A 17,790-nucleotide genomic window follows, 5' to 3' on the forward strand; every position below is an offset into this window, starting at 1 on the left:
TAATAGTCTCTAACCATTTAAAGTACAATAAAATGGTACACTGATTTGTTTAAAGTATAAAAATGCAGAAATAGGGACATTCTATTTCCACTGTAATTTCAGATTCTGCTTTTGACTTTGAATAAGAAATCAGCTATGGTATCATTATTTTCCTGCTTCATAGAACTTAATGAGCTTTTAAAAATAATTTAGCAAATGGCAAAGCCATACAGTGTTAAACAGTAATTTCTGTGTGTTTCCACACAATTTGTGTAGCTGCTTTTCTCTGAAGAAGCCAAACATTTACGCTGTTATGCCAATACGTCAGCCTTATAGGGAAACACCTTGGGTTGAAGTTTCTGCACGTGATGAGGGTCATTCCCGTAGTCAAAGCAGACACTGGCAAAGTCCAGGTAGCGGAGCAAATTGGCAGTGACATAAAGTGTCGGATCAACCTGGTGGAGGCAGACAGTGCCCGGAATTGTTACTCTTTGATTACATTGCAGTCGTTGGTGCAATGGCTTCATCCCTGTTGGTATTTCTAATTTTTGCTGTAGTGATGTAATGATCCTGTTATTTCTCTCATTCCGAAATGACCTGAAATAGCTTTATAGGCATTTAGTATGAAAATGCAGACTTTTGGAATGTTAGGGTTTTTTGCACATGACTTTAAGAAACTTTATGGTGTCTGTGTCAGTCAAGATTATTTTTACCCATTCTTCTCCATCCTATTACTTAAGAAAAAAAGAGAAGTTATTGGATGTAAGACCATGCTTTTTTCAATTGAAGCCTTCTTTATCAGGCCTCGTGCAAAAATGCAGATATCTCAATTTGACTATTCTCTTTGCTTTCCCCCCACAGAGTCATTTATTTATTCAATTAATATTTTATTGCACAACTATTTTATCTCAGTGTTAAGCTAAGTGCTTTTGATTTCAGATGAGAAAGGCTTCGCTTGTGTTGTTTGCATTCTAATAGAGTAAAGAGACTGAAAACAAGTAAAAGACACATCTAATAATTGCAAGGTTGTGAGTGTCTCAAAGAAACATTACAGCCTAATGTGAAGGACAGGGGACAACAGGATCAAGTGATCAGTTTAGCTACTGGGGTCAGGGGTTAGTCTATGAGGTGATGACATTTGATGTGGAATTAAAAGAATGAGAAGAGATGAAAAGACCTGGAGGGAAAACGTGGTAGGCAGAAGAAACAGCAGGCAAAAGCATGCTATTTGATTGATGATGGTGTCAAATTCTGTATAGAGTGGCAAGTTCAAGATCTAAATCTTTGTCTCTTACCCAAAATATTAGTGAATGCATATGCTCACGTATTGGTGCTGTAGCAATGAGCGGTCTAGGAGGTGGTGGCCTCCTGTGGTGTTTGCCTTTTAGGTTCATTTCCCCTTTTGAGGTTCTGCGTGCTAAAGTTTTTTCCGATTCATTGGCTAAAATATCAAGAAATAAAGAAGCTCCTATAGTAGCGTCACCATCCAATTCTTATGTCATCCTCTATGTGTAATAGAAAATAACTTGTAGGGTCATGCAAGTTAAGCAACATCACTTCAGCCCTTCTTAAGCCTCTCCTTATTATCCACCTAGAACTAACTGATCAAGAGAATGTGAAAGATGGCTGCCTCAGGTTTAGAGGTAGCATATGCTATAGCACTTCAATTTTTAGTGCAATGAAATAATTAAATTGGTGTCTTTCATGGCAATGTTCAAATATAAGAGTATCTAAAATATAGAGACGCACAAATATGAACTCCATTGCTTTGCAGGGAGCCAACCATATGACTGGTATAAACAAATCATTGTTCATTTATTGATCTGTAATTGATCTGTCTGCACAGCAAAAATCAATGCTATTCAAATCCATTGTCCATACTGAAAATATATATATACTTGATTATAAAAATCAATGAACATTACTTTTCCTAACAGTAAGTTGAATATAAACAAAAATTCTTATTAATAAAATAGTCTTGTAAGAGACTTGCCTTCACAATTGTATGTAAAATAGATGAAAGCAACCATATGTTCTATTATAATTGGGTTAGAGGTTATAACATTTTAGAGTTATAGGACTATTAACAGCATACCTTAAAAGTTGCGATGATTATTTGAACAATAGTACATAGTGCATTTTTTAAAGTTCTTGGTGATGAGCGACTTTTTTTAAAAAGTGTTCAAAAGTAAATTTTCATCTGTTTTAAGAGAACCTCCACCTTCATTTTAAAAAATGTGCATTTACTTTTAGTCTTTTATCTTTTTTTTATTCTCCCTACTCCTCCCAACTTTCTCTTGATTTCTTTCTTTTCCATTGGGTCCATTGAATTTCTTTCAATTCCTTCATTTTCATTTTCTTTCATTTAATCTTATCTACAACCAGCTGGCTGTGTCATAAATTCAGGGGAGAGTTGGTTAATCAGGAACATGTTATTTCCCCTGGGTTGCCTAGCTCTGTATTCCTCTGGATTTTTCTAATGAAGATTAGAGATATTGTGATGGGCACAATGGGGTCTCTTCCATTAATTCTATTGTCTGCCCATTCATTCCACAAACATCCCCTCTGTCAAATAAGAAGAGAAAACATAGGAAACAAGACCAGCTCAGGTGGAAATTAGAACCCTTTTACCACAATCCTGAGGGGTGTTTTCTTCAGGTGAAAAGTATATACACTGCCTAACCTCCTTGAATCATTATTCTTGTAGGCTACTTCCTTGATTCTTAGTTCCAACTTTGCTTTTAGACAGTGACTATTGGATCCTCCTTAGATCCACAGTTCAAAGAACCTGGCGGAAGGGCAGACCCAGGCCACTCCTGAACCTAAACCCAGACCCAGGTTGCAGAACTTTGGAGGTATATGGTTGTCAGGTCTCCCCTTGGTCAGAAAATGTTTCTATTAAACGTACATGGTATATGTAGTAATCATTATCACCTAAATTGCCCTTATTGGCTGATTATTGCTTTTCTTTTAATTGCAGGGAGAAGACAGACATTCTCATTGTGCCCTTTGCACACCTATATTTTTATTCACTCTTTTCATTCTGGTTAAATCTAAGGATAAAGACAAACAAAAATATGGTAGTCAGATGGCTACATCTAAGTCAGCTGCTTCCACTGTAAAATATATACTATTTTTTGCCATAACCAGTTTGGCTCAGTGGATAGAGCATCGGCCTGCGGACTGAAGGGTCCCAGGTTCGATTCCGGTCAAGGGCATGTACCTTGGTTGTGTGTACACTGAAATATTTATAACTTTACTTATAAATTCCAAAGGGATAATAATCATAAAAATCAAATAATATGTAAATGTTTTATAAAATATCTGATTTTAGATGGTTGTCTAATAATTTATAAGGTAAAATATCCTTAATTTCTTTAGCACTCAGAAGAACTTTCTAACAGTTTCACCTTCCAAATGTGAAAGCTATTCTTAAGGTAATGAGTGTCTGTCACAGAAAGTATTGGGAAGAATTGGCATGATAATGCTTCATGGGTAATGAGTAAGGAAGCCTCCACTAAATAGCAGCCTGGACTGGAAAACCAAGTTGTTTTCTTCTGCAGTTTCTAGAACTAAAAATAATGTTTATTAATACCTGTGTTCATCGGAGAAGTAACCTCAGATTCATATACTACATGTTGAAAGGTGATGTGAATGCCTCTAAGGCTACCATTTCCCTGATGTTATCAAGAGATATGAGAAGCTGATTCGGTGCTTTGGGGGAAATAGATCAGGGATAGTTGAAATGATAGTTCTGCAGACAGCAAGAGATGCGCAATGGTTTTTTTTATCTTCTATTATTACAGGTGACCTAAAACAGGTAGCGCGTTTTCTCTGGATTGCCTTTTGTATTTTCTGCATAGCAATAAGGGAGTTCATTCAGCCTCTCTTTTACAGAAGGAACATTTTGAGATAGAATATATGGGCTGTCAGGCCTGTGGGAGGCTGCTGAGTCACATATGATTCACAGATCTGGCTTCAGAAATCTTCAGAATTTCTCTTTACAACACAGGGTGGTCTGTTTTAAAACCACCTGTTGATATCCACATTGGGATGTGCTCTAAATGGAGCACTTAGCAACAGTGACAGAATGACTGTTAATGAAAAAACAAATTTAAAGGCTTTCCTTCACTGGCTGTTTCATAAAGATGATGGGTTACATGGGCGTTATAGCAGGGCCCTCCAGCCAAAGTACCGCCCCTTTTCACTAGGGCTCATGAAATGCATCTTACCTATTTCTGAAATGACTGAATGAGATCAGTTTCCTTCCAATTGCGGGAGAATTATTTCAAATGTGGAAGATGTGAACATCAACACAAATGAGCCTTTCTACCAGGAGATTGACCACTGTATTTTAAAGTGTTTATTTCATATTTTATATAAATAATTTAAATTCTAGTAACCAGCTTGTTATTTGCTTCCTAATAAGGAAAATATGCCTAAGACTTTGATTTTTTAAATTTCTTTTTTGTTTGTAATAGCAAATCAATCATCTGATGTTAGTTATTTAATTATTACTTTATTTTTAAAAAAAGCCTTCTTAGTTACTGTACATACATGATCATGCTTTACAGCAGTTTTTAAAAATATATTTTTATTGATTTCAGAGAGGAAGGGAGAGGGAGAGAGAAACATCAGTGATGAGAGAGAATCATGATCGGCTGCCTCCTGCATGCCCCATACTGGGGATCGAGCCCACAACCTGGGCACTTGTCCTGACCAAGAATCATACCGTGACCTCCTGGTTCATAGGTTGACGCTAGCTGGGCTACAGCATTCTTTAAATTTACTGAGAGTATGACACAGATGCTTCAGTTGGAATTATCTACATAAAGTGCTTTTTTCCCTTTGATATATTTTTCCATTTAATTGCCTAGATTTTCACCGACCTTTCACTTAGAATTCATAAAAGGTCACAATTTTATAAAATTGTTATTGAAACAGCAGCCAATCATGTGAAATCTTGATTCAAATACAAATGTTTGACATTGTTATCAAGAAATTAAAGCTGAGTTCTTTTCCTGTATTCCGTTGACATTTATATAAACCTTTCACCAAAGCTTCACATTCTTCACAAGTAATTATTGGATAGTGCTAAAATTGTAATTTTGTCACCATTTGCTAAGCATCAATTTATTTTTAAACACAATTCTCATTGTTAATTTCACCACGTTAATGATTTTTTTTTAAAGTTTAGCCTTGTGTTCCTGTTGAGCAGGACAGGAAAGGGCGCTGCTGTAATTCCTGTCTGAGAAGCAATCTTTGCCTGGGCTGCTTGATGCACTCAGACCATGGGGCGGGGGTGAGGGGAGGCACAAGGGCAGTGAATGTGCAGCTCAGGCACAGGGTCAAGGAGAACCACGAGTCTGAGGGGACAAAGAGGCTGAAAGCAATTAAAAGGTAATATATTTTCTGAGCTGTAAGATATTTACTATCTCACTTTAAAAGGTTTCATTTCATCTTTTCGAGAATTCTGTGCTTAATACTCAAGGAATAAACGTATTGGAGACAGACTCTCCTTATAAAAGGTCTTCAGGAAGAGAGATATTGTTTTTCTAACTTGCAGGTTAATGCATTTGCATCAACGGCTTTTTGATTGTTCAGTAAACTCTGTTCTGAAACAGCTGTCAGACAAATGACACTGTGGGCTGTCTATACAGGGAGCATCCCAGAAGTGGGGCCAGGCTGTTACCTTGGTGCATTTGTTTGTGTATCCGACCCTGCATCAGGAACACAATGAAGGCCAGCTGAAACAGGCATCTTTTCTGTTGATATTTGAAAGATTTAATGTTGCTTTTAGACTATTACATATTTAAAACACATCAGGGCTGACTGTACATCTAACCTGCTACTTTATGTCAAGTGTGTGCATGCTGTGAATAAGATGAGGGTCATTTGCCGTGCACCTAAGACAGGATGTCTCGTTATGCTAACGAAAGGCATACAATTTATGGTTTTGTCACAAAATAAACAGTTCTTATTTGCTTGCTAATATTGATGGGAAAAATTCAATTTGAAGAAAGATTACAGCATCAAAGAAATATGTGCATTTTTCCAAATATGGGAAGGAAATGTCTGGGTTTTCAATTACTTACATTTATATTTTCTAATTATAACTTACTTTTTTCTCTTGCCATGTAAACATGTAAGACCTTTGTAATTGTCATTTGTTCCCTTTACATCAATAACAGACTTAGAGCCCAGCGATATGCTATGCTATAAAATAAAAATAAAAAACCCACACCACAAGACATTTGAAATTTGTGATGAGAGGAGAGTTGAGGATGGCTGTTGGTGGCTGAATGATGGAAAGCACCAGGCCGTTTTTCAGATCGCCGCATCGATTAGCATTTATTAATATATGTGCTCTATTGGCTGCTAAAGGCAAATGGTTAACTCTCCCACTTACTAACTCCGTGACCTTAGGCGAGTCATGTAACCGCTGTAATTCAGTTTCCTCATCTGTGAAGTGGGACTCGTAATACTATCTGCCTCAGTAGATTTTTGGGAGAATCAGTTTGTTCATATAACATGTTTAGAACATCTCCTGGCACAAGGCACTTAATTAAGTTGTTATCTGTTATCTATTGAGCATCCACTTTGTGTTCCAAACTATGCTAGGTCCTCTCAGAATACAGGACTGTAAGCTGTGGTCCATACACTTAGAGGAAATTAAGTATTGTTGGAGAAAAATAATTCTAGCGTCAGACAGTATATCCATATGTGTGACATTTTGTAAGACAGGCAATATATATCTTAAGAATTTAGGGAAAGGAAGCGTTTTTAAGGATTCGGGGTCTTAGATTGTCCAGAAGAAAAAGGACCTGAGGCATAGACTTAAAGGGTGATTTTCAGGAACTGCAGAGACTTAGAGAGGCAACGTCAGGCTAGTAGGAAACATGATAACGTGACAAAATTGACATGTTGCTGAAACAGTTAAAATGGTTTGGCTGCAGATACTGATCCATGTGGGGAAGTGGACTGGCCATTTAAATCAGAATCTAAACATAATAAGCATTATAGTATTTTGCAGTATTGAAAATATTATGCAAGCTCGGTTAATAATTCAGAGAAGGAAATGAGGAATTTTTTATCATGACATTAAATAACACTTACACACATGAATTAGGCTAAAATAAATTTTGTGAGCAATCTGCAATGAGTGAAAAAATATAGAGAAACATTGAAAGGGAAGACCTTCAATAAAGTGAACGGAGGTTTTGTAATGAGCAATTAGGAATTCAGCTCATGCGGTTCATAGACACACCAGCAGCAGATTGTGTGGCCATGTGGGACCCGTCCCTTGGCACCGGGCCACAGAGGGACTGTGCTGGAGGTTGTAACTACCTCTGATGTGGAAGGTAACAAACAAAGCTCTCAGAGCCTCGAGGGATCAAATCCCTGTATGAGAACCATCCCCCTCCGGCTAATCTGTGGAACTACATGATGATCAACCCTGCATGTATTGCTCATTTGTTGTCTTGGAAGCTGGAAGCCTACGCTGAGGCAAAAGATACCAACTAAATAAAGAAGCAATGAAAAATGCTTGGATAAAACAAAACTTAATCCAAGATGGTGGAAAATTAGATCTCATAAAGGAAGCTTTGTTTTTTTTTCTTATTTGTTTTTATATATCTTTTATTGATTTTTTTTACAGAGAGGAAGGGAGAGGGATAGAGAGTTAGAAACATCGATGAGAGAGAAACATCGATTAACTGCCTCCTGCACACTCTACTGAGGATGTGCCCAAGGTACATGCCCTTGACCGGAATCAAACCTGGGACCCTTGAGTCCGCAGTCTGACGCTCTATCCACTGAGCCAAACCAGTTAGGGTAAAAAGCTTTGTTTTTTGAGAATGATGAGTATGTATATTTGTAAAGTGGATTAAACACACACACACACACACACACACACACACACACACACACCCCAACAAAGGCCAACAGAAAATAAAGGCAGAGGAACATGAACAACTTATGAATCCGATTTTAGTGATAAAGCCTTTTTTCCTACTCCTTGAGCGTTTTACCTTTACACTGTGATTAGCAAAAATCAGATCCCTTTTAACATTGCTTACAAGATTGACTCTGGGCAAAAATGGAATACTAAAGCATTTCACAAGTCAAAATAGCTTTCTAAAAACAGTTTATTGGAAATGGCTTAAATTGTTAATAATTTTAAGAACTAACATTTCTGGCATGACATCCAGCTCACAAACAATCCTAGATTGAATGTAATATCAAGTACTCTTTTACACACACACACACACACACACATACACACACATACACACACAATTGTATTTCATAATAATGTTATCCATGTTATAAGAATTGCAGAGTTATCAAATAGTGTGTCTATGTTATCTGAATCTTTGGCTTACTTATATAATTTTACTCAAATATGGGAACACTGTGGGTGGTTTATTATATAACAAAAATAGGAGCAGTTTGGCATTGGTGGTATATTTATAGCAAATGGAACACTTGAAATATATGAACTTATTACTTCAAAATTATGAACAAGCTGCTTATATATGAACACAATTGAAATGGTCAGTTGGTTAGAGCTTTTGATATTTATTTTTTCCAAAATCCATGGGTATAGCTATGTGTATTTACTTGGATTAAAAATAAAATGATTTTTTAAAACAGTGGCATAGGCAGAGCATTGCCTTAGAACAAGGGCTGCAAAGACTTCTCACTCTCCTGGTCCTCCGCTAAGTCCCTTACTGTAACAGCCTTCTTCCTTTCCCTTTGCTCTTCTCTGTGTCTCCCATTTATTTATTTTTTGGCTCTGGTATCTATGATAATTGCTAGTTGGATAATTCAAGAAGGGTGTCGAAGGAAGATGTCTGCTTTTAATACTCTCTCCTTCCTAATAGCAGAAGATCCAGACACATTCGCCTCTATTTCAGAGAATTTACCACATCAAATATAGGAAGGAAGGACAGTTAGGTAACAATCCTTAGCTATTACTTTGGCTCCATTCTTCCAACAAAGAAAATCTCTTTGTAGCATTTAAAACAATTAAATAGATAACTGTGCAGACTTGACACTTTGTACTCCACTGTTAGACTTTTCAATAGATTAAATTGGGTATAATTTGTGCTGTTCTGAATTTGCTCTTCCTCAAGTGCATGCAAAATGAAATCGATTACCATAATTCTTTTTTAAAAAAAGTTTTCCGAACTAGGTACTACTCTTTTAAAAGCCATTTTGCAGGCAAATCCAACCTGAAAAGGAACAATAATTACCTGCCAAATATTTTTAATTAAATTTTCGTGAAACCTTGAATATTTTATATATTTGCTTTTAAATTTGTGCTGTTTCTGTACCATAAAGTGAAGCAGATATAAAAGATGATCTTAATTATTTAATAAAATATTTGCTTCAATATTTAAAGATCTCAGTGAATTCTCCAAACTACATTGAGTCTGCAGACATCTTCAAACAGTTGGAAACACTCTGCTAGTCGATTCTGTAATGAGTTATTGTAGGGGCAGAGACAGGTTACAAGATAATTTTTTCCTATGACATTCAATATCCACTTGACAGATTTGGAATAATAAGTTAGGTACTCTAGAGATTTACTAATTCCTGTAGAGTATTAAGTTGCATTTTGAAAATATGCTACTTGTTGAAAAATAGGGCCTGTTAACAGATGCATGGGTCCAGCAGTTCTTTAGTTCCTTTTTTTTTCTGATGTGGATTATGGGGAGAAGAGGGAATTAGTAAATGAATCACTTACTCAACTTAAATAAATATAATTGTGCTTTAAAAATCAATAATGCAATTTTATTTCAATATATTTTCTGTTTATTCAATAACTACTCATCTGCTTACTATATGCGAAAAACTTTAATAAAAATATTGAGGATTCAGTGAGAAATAAGTATAAATGTATATCCACCTAATCATGAAAGTATACAGGAAAATAAGCATATAACCAATTAAAGTGCTTTGGAGGTTAGTGGATAGAAGAGAATCTTTTTTAGTTTGGCAATTTATCAAAGGTGATATCAGAGCAGTTGTGGAATTTATTCATAATGAAGGCAGAGAATTAATTTCAGGGACAGGCTGAAGTAAATAAGAGGATTGAAAGCTAGGTTGGTTAAGTTTTTTTAAACTTTAACTTTTGTCAGACTTTCTGACCTTCCCTTCCCATTGCAAATTGAATGAAGGGGATGCAATATCAAGAGTCATTCATTCAGAGGGAGCGCTCTGCGGAGCGGCCATGCTCCGTGCTTGATCCTTATTCTGGGACATGCTGGGGATATTCCAGGGATGCAGCTTGTTGATACTAGTAAACTATTTTTCGCAACCACCCATACCTGGAGGGAAAGCAGTGTCCTTATCTCCAAAGATCGGGGATAGATAAAAGATCTGGCATGAACAGCCTTTGTTAAGTTTCCCCCAGTTTACTATGCACAGCTCATACTCTTTGGCCTGTCATATCTTCCCATTCTTTATCAAATCTAGCATGAGGACTCTCAGGTTTAACCATCTCTTTGTGTTTTTATTTCCTTGGGAAGGCTCCCATGTCATGTAAAACTCCTTCTGGAGTGCTAGGTTGGTTTCTTATTACATGAAAAGGCTATATATCCTCTCTAACTTTATCCAAAATTTTATAGTATATTCTGGAGACACTCAATGAAATAGTGCTCAGTGATTATAAATATGTGCTTGACAATTTACCTAGAAATAGAAAGACTGATAATTTGCACATATGTGTATTTTCCCTTGGGTAATATTTTACTTTTATGATGAATGGAATCTTCGCATATTTCCTAGTCATTATATTCTTCTAACTTCAGGTTTGGGAGTCAGAGTGCTTATGTCTTTTAGGAAAACCAGGCAACATGTCATATCTAGAAAAAAATGATCCTTGCTCCTATAAAGTGTTCTTGATAGCTTGTCAGTGGGGCAGAGAAGACTGGAAGAGTCCTGAATTGCTTTTCAGCCAAAACAGGTTCACCTCAATGAACAATGGCAGTGACAGTACACTCAGGTGTCAAGTTAGAATGAAAGTTTTAGACCATTTAGCATAAGTCAGAATTCAGGCATGATTTAAGTTGATGTCTTTACATATATACTATTTGTCTCTCGGTTTCCCAGCTAAAGGGATGTATAAGATGTATAACAGTTTTTATTATTTGTCAATGTTGGGAATTATATTTGAGAAGAGATGATTCATTTTCTGTGGGTTTTAGGACTTGTTCAGTAACTGCTTGGAGAAACGAGGTTGTCTGATCTGAATTAGAAAATGGTGTCAATATTCTTTGCTCCTACCAGTTTCCTACTGCAACCTATTGTTTTAAATGTTAAAATGGGAACAAATATATTTATCTAATAGTAGTAATAAGAATATTAGTTAGTATTTATAATATGTTTCAAATATATGCACCAGCTCATACGCAGCACAAAGTCTAATAGAATAATGTGGTTATGCATCATTCATTTTAATGAATCTATAAATTTCTCTCCACTTTGTACTCTCCTCCCATTTATTTGTTTTTTTGTTTCTTGACATTGATTTATCTTCTTTGTATCAATTTCATACAGCGTGGTTCAATAAATATTCCTTCTTGTTTTCATTTGTGTGGAAGCATCCCTAGCATTTCTGTATTTCATCTGCTAACTGATGTGTTGCACATTTATCAAGCCTCTGTGTTTTCCTCGAAGGCAGTGGGCGGCAAACTCATTAGTCAACGGAGCCAAATATCAACAGTACAGCGATTGAAATTTCTTTTGAGAGCCAAATTTTTTAAACTTAAACAATATAGGTAGGTACATTGTTATTAACTTAATTAGGGTACTTCTAAGGCTTAGGAAGAGCCACACTCAAGGGGCCAAAGAGCCGCATGTGGCTCTCGAACCACAGTTTGCCGACCACAGCTCTGAGGCATTTCATTCTTTTTATGACTGACTTTCAAGTTTTGCTTCTTCCCCTTTAGTTTCTCAGCTCATTATTATTTTATGTGTTCTCCTACACCTTATTTAAATCCCTTCTTCATGTTATACTTCTTTCCATGTTTAATTTCTTATTCTGTCACACTTAAGTTTATTTGAAAAAAAATGGCTGCCTTATAGTAAGTAGTGTTGAAACTCTTATCTATCCGAAGAAGATTAATATGGTTAAATACCCATGATCCCAGCACTTATGAAATACAAAGTTCACTTTCCTTTATAAAATAACACGTTATAAAACATGTATTGTTAATAAAATTTAAAGAAGTGGGGTATATAAGATACTTATAATGGCATAGGACTATTTATCATATGACCTCAGGCAAAGAAAAGATACATAAAGTTTACATAGCATGCTTTCAACCATGTGAGGTAATTTAAAAAGAATAAATGGGAATACATGAAATGTTAGGAGTGGTTATCACTGGGTAATTAAATTAGGAGACATTTAAAATATTTCTCATTTTCTTGCATTTTAAAAAATGTTCTACACTTAGCACACCCTTACTATTATATCCAGAAAACTTGTGAGCTAAAGAATAAGGCTTAGTTTAGAATATTCTATTCACTAATTTTAAATGGAATTTTCATAAAAATTAAGCAAATTTATCCACATATTGGACATGACAATCATGTCATTTTTCTTTCTTTTATCTGGGGGTATTTCAGCCTTCTAAGAAGCTTTACAGTAAAGTTTTATTGGCTTTATAATTTGTAGATGGGATGGGAGGGTGGACATAATGAGAGCTGGGAGGGAGAGGAAAGATTTAAAGGCAATTTAATGAATTATCTGCATCATGACTGTAAAGTGGGTGTCTGCGGCCTTCATTTGCCAGAGACATGATAGAATACTTTCTTCTCTGATTTCCGCAGGATCAAGTCATGGGTGGATAAGATGCAAGAAGACCTTGTCACACTGGCAAAAACAGCAAGTGGAGTCAGTCAGCTGGTTGATGTGAGTAGAACCCAAATAAACTCAATCCCTTCTTTAATTTGAATGCAGTCCTATCTTCTAGGAAGCTGTTCTTCTATATCATAAAGAAGTTTTTTGTGTGTGGATCTGGTGGTGAAATTCTGGAAGAGACCCTTGGTATTGCTTGGTATTGTGAAAAAGAAACATCATACATACCAGTTGATAATGCTTTCTTACCACACACACTTTACAGTTTAAAAACAGCCCTCACATACACGAATCCATGTGTTACCTAGACTCCCCTAAAGTTTAAATTGGGATGTTACCTTTTTGTTCTCCAGACTATAGTGTATAATCTGTCACATAGTGGTGGCTTTAAGTACTGTGAAGAATTCCTTTGAATGTCCTCAGTGGGAACACTTCTTCATTTTTTAATGGTAGATTTTATTTTTAAAGAGAGTTGAAAAGTGTTCACAGCCATGTCTGGACACTAGAGTGTGTCATTGATATGGGGAGTAAAGATTTTGGTGTAAGAAAAAGAGTCACTGTAAAATATGGTTTTTCTTAGGATTTATGCAATGATTATGAAAGTCACTATTAAATGATTTTTAAAGGTAATAGTATTATATCAATATTTATGTATCATCTTAGAAAGGTTATTTTTCTTGGGTAAGAACATTTATATTGTAGGTTTTGTATTTATTAAACATTAAATGTTATTGCTTGAATGTCTCACTTCTATTTCAATGGCAGTAATGTAACAATTTGAAAGTATTTTCGTCTTGTGATTTTAGTGATGCAATGAGGCCTTTTATTTTCCAAAAATGAGATGAAATGTATTAAAGCAGACTTATCTGTATGATACATGAATACTTATGATGTGGATATTTATGTGTGAATTCTTCTTTCTAGAGAAAATGGAATGTATGGTTGTTTACCATATATATTAATAGAAATTCATAAAGGAACCTTGTTAATTAAGCAGATACTTAAAAAAAATTATTCCAGAAACTGTGTACAAAACAATCATAGGTTTCCATCTAAGAGTATGTTGAGCAAACTTAAATATCTGTGAGATGAAGATATTTGGAAATGAAAAATGTTCCTTGTGAATAACGATGATCAAATTTAGTTTAGTCATCACGTATGTCCCAGGTCCTGTGCAGGCTACAAGGGTTGACAGAGAACAGTTCCTTTCCCCAGAGATCTGACGCTCTGCTAATCTACTATGTGGGCCCGAAGATGCCTAAAAGCTCCTGGTAGCTGGTGCTGGAGATCTGCAATGACTTATTGTGGTGAAATATATAAGAACATGAGCGTGTGCAAGCTAATACGTGAGCCTCTATGAAAGTGATGGAGTTTGTGGGATGAGGAAAAAAAAAGATGCAAATTAACAGGTTCTGGTTAGAAGCTATATGAATCTTTTTATTGACAGATTGAGATTAAAAATAACTGCTCTTGGGAGCGCTCCTTCACTCCTCCCGGGCTTCTGCAGCCTCGGAAACCACTTTCTTGGCTGACCTCATTTTTACTTTTTGTGTAAATATGTGAACCTTCTCTCACTGAAGCTGCTTTTGCAGGGAATCATTATGCAACCAAAAAAGTCTCACCTGATTTCCACTATGCTTTCGCGAAGTGTAGCTGACTGAGAAGAGTGTAAAATTGTTAAATGAATAAATGGCTTTGTCTGAATATGGATAAAAAAATAGAATGGAGAGGATGGAAGAAAATTCCCACACTTTTTCTGTTTATGAGGCACATACATAACTATAGTGACAGAAAAAATACAATTAAATAATTTGTTTTATTATATGTAACAAATGAGGGGAGAGAGATGGAATTGATTATTGGGAAATAATTTTAGTATTAGGTCACATGAAGCGCGTCATTTTGCATAGATAAATGATCCCTATGCCTCTGTGCTTTTGCCTGGAGAGAAGGTTCATGTGCGGGGTTTTGGCTGTGGAAATTTAAAGCAGAGACTGGCTGAAGGATGCTATAGTGGATAGTGGACTTTGAGCTGAGATTGGGTGTATTGGATACAGGGCGAGGACCAAAAGTTGAATAAAGGGAGGGATTTAACAGGTTCCTGGATTGAAATTCAATATTATGGAAATGATGATTCTTCCAAAAGTATTTAATGTAATTATTTTTACTGGTTTTGCAGGATAGAACTACCATTTTACCTGAATACTCATATGTAATTGTAATGAGGCAACTTAGCTAAAATAAGTCATCTTTACAATTTAATGAAAGTTAAAGTTATTTGCCTAATTTCTGTTAAAGATACAGCATGAATAAGCTTAAGTAGTGCCATGTCTTAATGAATTATTCCACTATCTAATCATTTATTAGAAGACAACATGTCCATTAATTGCATATGCTCAGACACAAAGTACATGAAATAATTGAGGGAAGAAAAGAAATAAAATTAGGGAAAAGAGACAGTAATATGTTATAATTTTGCTTAATGAATTTAATATATTAGAACCTTTCAAATACAACTGAAGGACTTCATTTGGTTTTCATTAGTTCAAGAACTGCACTAAGCCGTTTGCATATGGTATCTTATTAATTCTCAGGACAACCTTGTAAAGTGAACATCATCATCTCTAATATGCATGAAGCATTTGCAATGTTAAATTTTGATTCTAGGCCACACAGCTACTAAATTGAATGTACTAGTGACTCCAAAATTGTAAAAAATATATATTGTTATGTTTTAGAGCAGTGATGGCAAACCTATGACACGCATGTCAGAGGTGACACGTGAACTCATTTTTTGGTTGATTTTTCTTTGTTAAATGGCATTTAAATATATAAAATAAATATCAAAAATATAAGTCTTTGTTTTACTATAGTTGCAAATATAAAAAAATTTCTATATGTGACATGGCACCAGAGTTAAGCTAGGTTATTTCAAAATGCTGACACGCCAAGCTCAAAAGGTTCGCCATCACTGCCTTAGACCAAGCTGTCAAACTCGCGGCCCATGGGCCACATGCCTTGTTTATTTGGCCCGTGTTAGCCTTTGAGTTTGACATGCTTGCTTTAGACTATAAGTTAATATTTTACCTTTTTATATTGCTTCTTGTACACTGAGTGGCCCGATTATTATCACTACCCCATCAGTACAATGAAGTGAATTAGTTATGCAAATAATAATAATAATAAAACCTTGAGAGTATTTGCTTAGGAAGCTTTCAATATTCAGTATTTTTGGAAGTGTCAATGAAGTACTGATGGGTCATAATAATCTGGCCACTCAGTGTAAATTAGAAGAAGCCAAAATTTGGCTAGCAGTTACCCACTCATGAACATTTCTATTTCAATTTATTTTTTAAAAAGAAAGTATAGAAAGATATTGTAAAATGTAAATTTACATGCAGAATGTAAAATCTTTCATCATTGTTGGTATGCACAGACATGGTTTTGTGTGTATATCTATTGAAAGGATTGCTAAAAGTAGTACAGAAAATAGTTTTTCTTGATTTTGTCTTTATAGTCTTCCACCTGAAGAAAATACACTTATTCCAATTGATAGTTTTGTGATCTGCCGAGATGTTTCATCTCATGGAGTTGTTGAGATTGATGGCATATCCATATATAATATTTATTGACCTGTAACCAGAACGCAAGAAAGATCATTCCCCCGTTGTATTAGTCAAGAGTATTGTATTATACTAGAGGCCTGGTGCATGAAAATTCGTGCATTCAGGGGTGGGGGTCCCTCAGTCCGGCCTGCACCCTCTTACAGTCCAGGACCCCTCGGGGGATGTCTGATTGTTGGTAACAGGCCTAAGCCAGCAGTCAGACATCCCTCTTGCAATCCAGGACCCCTCACTCCCTACCACCCTATGTCAATGTTTTGATTCTTCAAAGTTCCACTCTTACCTCCAGCTACAGCTCATAAGCAAAAAATAAAAACAAACAACCCCCACCTTGATCTCTATTGTAGACGTTACTATTGACACACATAGAGGAATACAATTCTTTTCCTAATAAAGCTGGTAACTGATATGTAAGGCATCAGTAAATTTTAAATAAAGTAGTTTTATAAATTATAATTTGAAAAATGAAAATAAACATTTTATGAAAATGCATAAAGAAAATTAAAATAGATCTACTTATTTGGAGATCTGCAAAGAAGTCCATTCTCATTTTTATCACTTATCTAGGAAAAATCAGGGCTATTTGGCCTTCATTGTCCTTTATTCTTATACTAGAGGCCCAGTGCACAAGATTCATGCAATTCAGGGGTGGGGGTCCCTCAGTCTGGCCTGCACCCTCTTACAGTCCTATAGCCCTCACGGGATGTCCTATTGATGGAGCCCTCCCAATATTCTCTCAAAGACATAAATGTGAAATGTGTCTAAATATTGAGCATTCAGTTCTCTTAATTAAGTTAGTATTTACACAAGGATTTTGGGTAAAGAATTTCATTAGTAACCAAAGGGGTTCACAGACCAATGCTTTTTCTTTGACATTGTGGTCACATGATCTTATGTAAATAGAATGTTCATTTTCTAGGTGGTAAAGAGTTTAATATATTTATTTATTGGCAAAATAAGATACTCTAAAGCAGAACATAATTAATCACTGGTGATTCTGAGTAGGGATTTAGCAAGATGCAGAGTCAACAGTAAGGAAGGGAATCTTTTTTTCTCCTCAGGAACGCTGCTAAGTAGCTGGTGATAGTAGATTTCCTTTACCTGCTTGTCAAGTGAGATAGTAATACTCTCCCTCACAGAAGCGTTGTAGGGATAAAAGGGATATAAAATGCAATGTGACAGCAATAATAGATGATATTAAAAAGTTAATGCTTACTTCCCTTTACATGTAGTTTTATATTTATACTAGAGGCCCAGTGCACAAAAATTTGTGAACTCAGCGGGGGTGAGGGGGATCCCTCAGCCCGGCCTGTGCCC

General features: G+C 35.8%; 1 protein-coding gene across 1 annotated transcript in view; it reads left to right on the plus strand.

Annotated features, from left to right (window-relative positions):
* Positions 1-347: 347 nt before the first annotated feature.
* Positions 348-17,790, plus strand: part of CACNA2D1 (calcium voltage-gated channel auxiliary subunit alpha2delta 1) — a 319,906-nt gene continuing 302,463 nt past the window's right edge. Inside the window, exons 1-2 of the mRNA XM_015572696.1 lie at positions 348-514; positions 12,823-12,904. Of these exons, the coding sequence (XP_015428182.1) occupies positions 348-514; positions 12,823-12,904 (249 nt within the window). The remainder of the gene's footprint in view (positions 515-12,822; positions 12,905-17,790) is intronic.

The sequence above is a fragment of the Myotis davidii genome, unplaced genomic scaffold (assembly GCF_000327345.1).
Source record: "Myotis davidii unplaced genomic scaffold, ASM32734v1 scaffold49, whole genome shotgun sequence".
Classification (NCBI taxonomy): domain Eukaryota; kingdom Metazoa; phylum Chordata; class Mammalia; order Chiroptera; family Vespertilionidae; genus Myotis; species Myotis davidii.